Genomic DNA, 7,112 nt, shown 5'->3' with positions numbered 1-7,112 from the left:
CTTTCCTAGTTCTCATGGTCATTTGTGGCAGTTATGGACAGTCCTGTCTCTGTTCTGTGCCTTGCAAGTGTGATGGTATCTGGTCCATTATTTTCCACTGATCAAGGACAACTTTGTTCAAGGATAGCTTTTCCAGTAGTTGATGCTTGTCCTGTCTGCCACCTCCTTTTGAACATGACTGTTTTATTCCCTCAGCATTTCTCTCATCATGAGTTCTGAACTAAACGTTCCAGTGGATCCTTCCACTCCTGCTTGCTGCTCTGAACCTGGCACTAAGGGCATGGATTATCGGGACTGGGTCCGGCGCAGCTATCTGGAATTGGTCACATCAAACCACCACTCCGTTCAAGCGCTTTCATGGAGAAAACTCTACCTGAGCCGAGCCAAACTGAAAGCTTCCAGCAGAACCTCTGCTCTGCTCTCTGGATTTGCAATGGTATGTGTGTTTTGTAGCAATGCTTTCTGAATCTTGAAGGTTTTGGTTCTCTAAAATCACCTATTAATCAGTGTTTTCCTCCTGGGAAGAAGCAGGACATACTGTTGTTTCCTGGAGAGGTGGGAGTTGTCTGCCTGGGGGCTTCTGCTTGGCTGCTGCTGAAAAGTTTGAAGCTGGCTCTCTCAAGGCAGCACAGATACAGGAGCTGTCTAACAGCCAGCCCACACACTCCCAAGTCAGCCCTTTAAAATACTGATCCTCTACCTGCAAGTGGTCCCAAGGGCTCCACCAGTGTTGCTGAAGAATCCAGGACTGGGCTCTCCTTTGGCCCCAAGGCCGCTCATCACTGGCTGCCTTCATGTAGTTCTCTTGGGCATGGAGCTCCTCTGAGCCCGTGTGGTTGCTGTGGTCCTGAACATTATCTTAATTTCTGGATGTGTTTTCACAGGTCACAGTGTCTAAAATAAGGTGGAGGTTGGGTCACAGACTGCCAAAGCGAAGTTTGCATAGCGCGATCAGGGAGATCGTGTTATATGCTGAGGAGTGAGAAGAGACCCTGAGCCTCAGACCTCATGTCAGAGGGCTCTGTAGCCTGAAGGGAGCCAAACCCGGTATATTTTTGTCAGTGGTGCCTTTTGGAAGTAATCCATGGTGCTTGCTTTCCACTGTGCAGCACTTGGGTGTTATCTGGAAGCTATTTGCATAGGTCAAAACCACGTTGGGAGTAAGCAAATAAACAAGACAGAGACAGTCAACCTGTCCAAGCTGTGGTGTTAGCAAAACACAGCCATGCTGTGTCAGTGGGAGCCCCTTCATCTCCCCTCTGGTTCTTGCTTATTGGGAGTGAGAATTGAAACCAGTTTGTGGGAGGTTTTCTGCTCAGGAAATGGGCAGATCTGGTTGTTCCTGAGGTTTGTCAGCAAAGGGGCAGAGAGCAACGCCTGGGTGCGTGGGGCACAATGTGAAGATGTTGCATCGTGCAGCTCAGAAGCTGGGGGGGGGAAGATACATCTCAGGAACTTTCCAGATAGCCTCTCTTGTTTTATTTTAGCTTCTTCCTCTGCTTTTTCCTCCCCCAGTCCCCCAGATCATGAATCATCTGTAACATTACAACAGTCTGGGATGACAGAATTGGTCACCCAAAGTGTAGCTGGAAAGCTGCAGGTGGGGGTGTCAGTGGGAGCAGGCTGGAGAGGGTGCTTGGTCACTTTGTGGTTCCTCTCCACTTGCTCTCTGTGTGCAGGAGATGCTTGTAAAAGCTTCTCAGGCAATGTATATTGGTTTGTAACCAAGTTTGTGTGCTGCAGTGGCAGAAGGGCTCCTGTGAGAAAGCTGGGTATGCTCCTGTAGACTTGGAAGCTTTCTTAGTCTAAAAAGCTTCTTGTGCTTGCCCTTTGTGCCTCTGGGTTACTGGAGTTCTGTGTTGGCCATTTGTCACCATTCTCTTTAACATGATTATTTTGGTGGTGTTGTGAATGGATCCACCAGTGTGGTTACACAAGCAGGTGCCTGTGCTGGGGTGTGCTGTCTCTGGCATCACTGGGACTTGGTGGGGCTTGCAGCCCACCCACACTGCAGGACAGAACCACATATCTGAAAACAAAGCATGCCTTCTCTACTCACACAACAGAAAGTTGCTGGGAGTCCTTGGCTAACACACAAAATTAACCATTAGTTTCATATTCTCTTTAAAGGTTTAAAATGCAAGTCAAATAAACACACAGGTATAAGGAGTGTTAATCCTGCTCACCAGCTCTGTGGGAAGCACACCTGAAATCAGTGACTGTGGGAAATCAAAACTTTTGCATTAAGGAATTCCTGTTATTACCAATCTTTTTCCCCACTGGACCTTCCAGTGAGAGCTGAGGTACCTGTTCCTACTGGGTTATTTCTCTGCTGGTAATTTGGCACACAGGCATTTAGCACACGGATGTTTACTCTCTATTAAGAGCACCTATTTGGCTACTGATGAAAGTAAAGAAGTTATTTAGAGATAAATGTGCAGACGTGGCACTTAGGGACATGGTTTAGTGGTGGACTTGGCAGTGCTGGGGGAACGGTTGGACTTGATGATCTTAAAGGTCTTTTCCAACTAAATGATTCTGTGACTCTATGAAATAGTTTCTCTGAAGCCTTGAGTGCATTTAACTATGTAAGCAAATGTCTTTCAGGGCTTGGCTATTGCTTTATTTACTTCCCTGTCGGTATGTTTGACTCAAGCCAGTTTCATATTGGCTGAAAATTATTGCAAGCTGATGGATATTTAATCAACAGGCGATGGCTCTGATCCAGCTCCTTCTGGACAGGCTGGAGAATAATGTGAACCTTTCCCACTACCATGTCTGGTACTTCTGGCAGAGCATTGGGCAGATCAGGAGGATGTGGGTCATTCCAGGGCCAGGTCTGTTCGGAGGTGGGCTGTAGGGTGTCTGCATTCACCCTAGGGAGGCTGCAGAAAAAGAAAGTTTAGAGGGAGCTCAGGAGACCTGAATAATTTTCCGGATGGAAATAAGACCCATTACTGCTAATCCATCTTCTCAATACTTGTCCAATTGCTACAGGATATGTATTTGATTAAAAAACCCCAACAAAATAACCTCCTAACAGATCTACTGGAGTGATTATTTTTGCAGGCTGCCAAACCATCTGTGTGAATGTGTCATGGTTTATGTTAAGCCATTTGTCATCCTTTTGCCTGTTACTATTTGTCCTGGTCTGCATTTCTCAAGATGAGTATTATCTTTGTTGTGGGCAATCTGGGCTATACTAGTCTGAAAAACACCATCATTGCATGTAATTTAATTACAGTTTAATTCTAAAATCTTCGGAGCACTTGGTCCTGTAAGCCTGGAATTCAACAGGATGATTCTTAATCTTAGAATTAAGCCTATACTGAAATATTCCATGGCTTGGCAGAGTGCTCAGCTTTGCAAAGTCACTTCTGGGCTTCAGGAAAGAGGTTAAAATAAAGGGGGAAGAGTATAATTGTATCAAACATGACATATTAATAGTTTTACATATTTAATGATTTTTAAATGGGTTATGTCAGCTTGTCCTCTTTCTCTTGTCCCGGTCAGGGAATGACATGACAGTCTGTGCAGGGTAAAGCAATAAGAGCTCACTCACCTTTTCAGCACTTGTTTGGGTTAAATGAACTGTTTTTCTGCTTTGCTGCCCTATCTGGATTGTTGATGTTTTTCCCCCGAAAGACTTCTTACTGAGCCATCAGTCAGTGTTAAAAATTCATCACATTGCACAGCTGAAGCTAGCCCTAGGGAATAGGTTAGTCTGGGAGGAAACATCCAATTAGCTGAAAAGTGCTGCTCATGTGAAGGATAACAAGCAGAAATTGATATGTTGACATCAGCCAGGCTTTCAGCTTTAATATAAAGCTATAAATTGAACATGCAGGTACAATTTCCACTCAGCTGGCTGAATACCATGTCTCTGGGTATTACAGCACCCAATAATGAACAATATACCTGCAGCTTTCCCTGGCTGATGGGGTGTGACTGGCAACCACAGAGCTGTACAAATTCATTGTACAGTGCAGCAGAGAGTAAGCCTGATCTCCTCCCTCTCAAATCAATATAAGGGGAGCTGCAAAGAGAACATACGCAAGGCAATGTGAAATGTGTTTTGATTAAATTGACCTTGCAATAGATAGGGAACCCAATCCTGTGATAATATTTTCTCTGTTATACAACAACTGCTGTAAACTGCAAACAGGAACCTTTAAAAAACAACCACAAAGATAAACCTCCCACAGAACAGAATGCTGGGAATGTCCAGGAATTGTCACACTGTTTTTGCTGTCTCTAGTATCCTAAGCAGTTGATGTAGATATGAATCTGGACTTGTAGAGACTGACCATTTGCCTCACATGTTATGTCTTGTTTGCTACTAAATGTGTTCAGACTTGACTGTCATTCCCTCATTCAGGCTGCTGTTGGTTTCAAAGTAAACACAGGTAGAGCAGCAGCAGTCATGCCAACTGCCTTCTATCCCATTTAATCCTTTTCAGGGCTTCCAACAGGGAGAACATCCCTAATCTTCCAGTGCCTAAATAGTATTATTAACAAGTACTGGCAGAGCGAGTGGTGCAGGTGATTATACGGAGCCTGAAATGGCTGCTCAGGACGGGTCTCATGGGAGGGCTGGATAAAGTAATGGTGAGTCTGTTCTCTACAATCCTTCAATGTCCCAGAATTGAGCTGGTTGTTTGGACTTTGCCTTCTCATGATGGTCATGAGAGACACTACCCTGAGTCACACATCCAAGCATGAGCTTCTTTCCAGCCAGACGAGCCGTGCCGGAGCAGCAGGTCGCCTGGGATCACCAGAGGTTTTGTTTGCTGCCAGGAGAGTTAATATCTCTGCAAATCATGAAGTGCAGCTGCAGATCCAAGCAAGCTGCTAGAGAGGAACGTTTGATAGCCTTGTCCAATGGTTTTGTGGTTTCTCTTAACAGAAGGTTTATGCAGGCCTTTCAGGGATGCCACCACACCAAAGTACTGTTTTACTTCGCAGGTAGGTTAAGTAGTTGTACAATTCTTATGCTAACCCAGTTAACAGGTCTGATCTCAGAAGAGCTGCCTGCTCTCTTGCACGTATTCTGCTTCTTAGGCTTTATTTGATTAAAGAAAAAAATAGCTTTGGAGACCTGCTGTTCAATAGCTCTTGTTTTGGGAAGCAGACTCCTCTCTGAGTTGCTGAGCACACCCATAAGCCAGTAGCTGTCTACTTCTGCTGAGTGTATCAGTAAGTTATTACCTCTCAAGGGGGAAATTTGAGGATATAAATAACTTGTATCTGGGCATATTTGTAATAAAAACAAACGTTAACTGTTCTGAGAATGGAAGGCAGCTATTTTAACTATGGGCTAGCCTAAACTGTAAAGTAGCTCGTTTGCTTCCCATGGGGGGCAGTGAAACCTTGCTGGCTGCTAGCCAGAGGAGCTGCTTGGTTTTGCTTTGCTTTACGTGCCTGAAGTCGAAACTTCCTGCGCTGCAGCCGCAAGGAAGGAGCGGAAGGAGAAGGTGTGATGGGCGGGTGGGCTAGCAGGCTGTCAGCTGCCTCCCAGCTCCACGTGGTGTCTAATGAGTTCCTTCTGTTGTGTGTTGGGTTTGATGCAGTTCGTATGGCTCATGGTTGCAAGGAGAGACGTGATTTCAGAATACTCCAGCACAGAATTGTGTGTGTGAGCCTTCAGAAGGCCAAGGCACAGACTGCCTGAGCGCCTTCGTGGGGAACAGCAGTGATCCATCCAGGCTGCCATTCTGAAAAGCACTTGAGTGTGTACTTGACCTTAGGTGTTCTTCCTGGATAAAGATGCTTTCCTGGATGAAAGCCTTGAAAAGAGGAAAGCTAGCAGCTGTTGACAAAGCTCTTTGTTCCTTCCCCGCAGGTTGCCATGGTGGAGGTGCAGCTGGAGGTGCAGTACAAGTACCCCCAGATGCTGCTGATCGCCTTCAGTGCCTGCACAACGGTGCTCGTGGCAGTTCATCTCTTTGCCCTCCTCATCAGCACCTGCATTCTGCCCAACGTGGAAGCAGTGAGCAACATCCACAACCTGAACTCCATCAGTGAGTCCCCACACGAGCGCATGCATCCCTACATCGAGCTGGCATGGGGCTTCTCCACCGTCCTGGGAATCCTCCTTTTCCTTGCGGAAGTTGTGCTTCTGTGTTGGATAAAATTCCTGCCTGTGGGCTCCATCCTGAAAAACGAGACCACCAACGTTGAGAAGCCCAGCAGCCATGCAGGGTGGCAGTCAGCACTGGTCTCCACCATCATCATGGTCCCAGTGGGTCTCATTTTTGTCGTCTTCACCATTCACTTCTACCGCTCCTTGGTGCGGCACAAAACGGAGCGGCACAACCGGGAGATCGAGGAGCTTCACAAACTGAAAGTGCAGTTAGATGGGCATGACAGAGGCATGCAGGTAGTGTGACAGAGAGGCAGAGCCTGCACAGCTAAGGCTAAGAGCAAAACACCTGGTTTGCTAGTTGGTGAGACGCACCAGTGATGGATTGTCCTGAGGCTTCAATAAGTAAATGCTAATTGCCTGCCGTTTCTAGCTGCAGGTTCTAGTGCTGTTTCACATGATGGGATCTCTGGCCTGATTCTGGTCCTACACACTTGGTACTTAAGTTGACACTGCCTGTTCAAGGTCAAAACTTTACCTACCTTAACATTGATTAAGCAGCCAAAAATCTGTATTTTTTACGAATGCAATATTCTGTTGCCAAAAGTAAAACTACATCAGCTTCCAAAGAGCCAGTGTGAGTGTGTGTGTGTGTGTGTATGTGTGTGTATGTGTGTAGGACCTGTCTTATGTGTCAGAGCTCCCTGGCTGTCAGTGCAGCCACAGTTAACTGGTAGCTCATTTCTTGAGCAGAGCTGGTTAATGTGGGTACCTGCAGCTGACTCCAGGACATCCAGGAAAGCACAACAGAAACTGAGAGTATTGATCACCTTTGTTCCAAAGCAAGTATTCCATAAATACATAACCAGAAAGAAATCAGCCTTAGCTTTTATGTTCTTTTTTTGCTATTCTTTACTATGTTTTTACAGCTGGGGAGGTAGAATTTTGAATTGCAGGAGGTTGGGAAGTTCTCTCGTACTTTCTTCAGCAGCATCTGTCACTTTAGATTGAATGAATGCCAAGATCATGT

General features: G+C 45.9%; 1 protein-coding gene across 1 annotated transcript; it reads left to right on the top strand.

The window, feature by feature from the left end:
• The first annotated feature begins 208 nt into the window (after window positions 1-208).
• Window positions 209-6,388, top strand: ORAI2 (ORAI calcium release-activated calcium modulator 2). The gene is made up of 2 exons (XM_009079849.1): window positions 209-436; window positions 5,843-6,388. Exons 1-2 carry the CDS (start codon window positions 209-211, stop codon window positions 6,386-6,388), a joined length of 774 nt encoding a protein of 257 aa, XP_009078097.1.
• The last annotated feature ends 724 nt before the right edge of the window (window positions 6,389-7,112 follow it).

Source organism: Acanthisitta chloris, unplaced genomic scaffold (genome assembly GCF_000695815.1).
Source record: "Acanthisitta chloris isolate BGI_N310 unplaced genomic scaffold, ASM69581v1 scaffold20628, whole genome shotgun sequence".
In the NCBI taxonomy this organism is placed as follows: Eukaryota; Metazoa; Chordata; class Aves; order Passeriformes; family Acanthisittidae; genus Acanthisitta; species Acanthisitta chloris.
The sequence above is the reverse complement of the archived record's forward strand: the minus strand, read 5'-3'. Positions and strand labels throughout refer to the sequence as shown.

Excerpts from the sequence above, each read along its gene's own strand:
- ORAI2 (XM_009079849.1), top strand. The coding sequence starts at position 209 with ATGAGTTCTGAACTAAACGTTCCAGTGGATCCTTCCACTCCTGCTTGC. Across the intron at positions 437-5,842 it reads TGCTCTCTGGATTTGCAATG|GTTGCCATGGTGGAGGTGCA; the intron begins GTATGTGTGTTT and ends CCTTCCCCGCAG.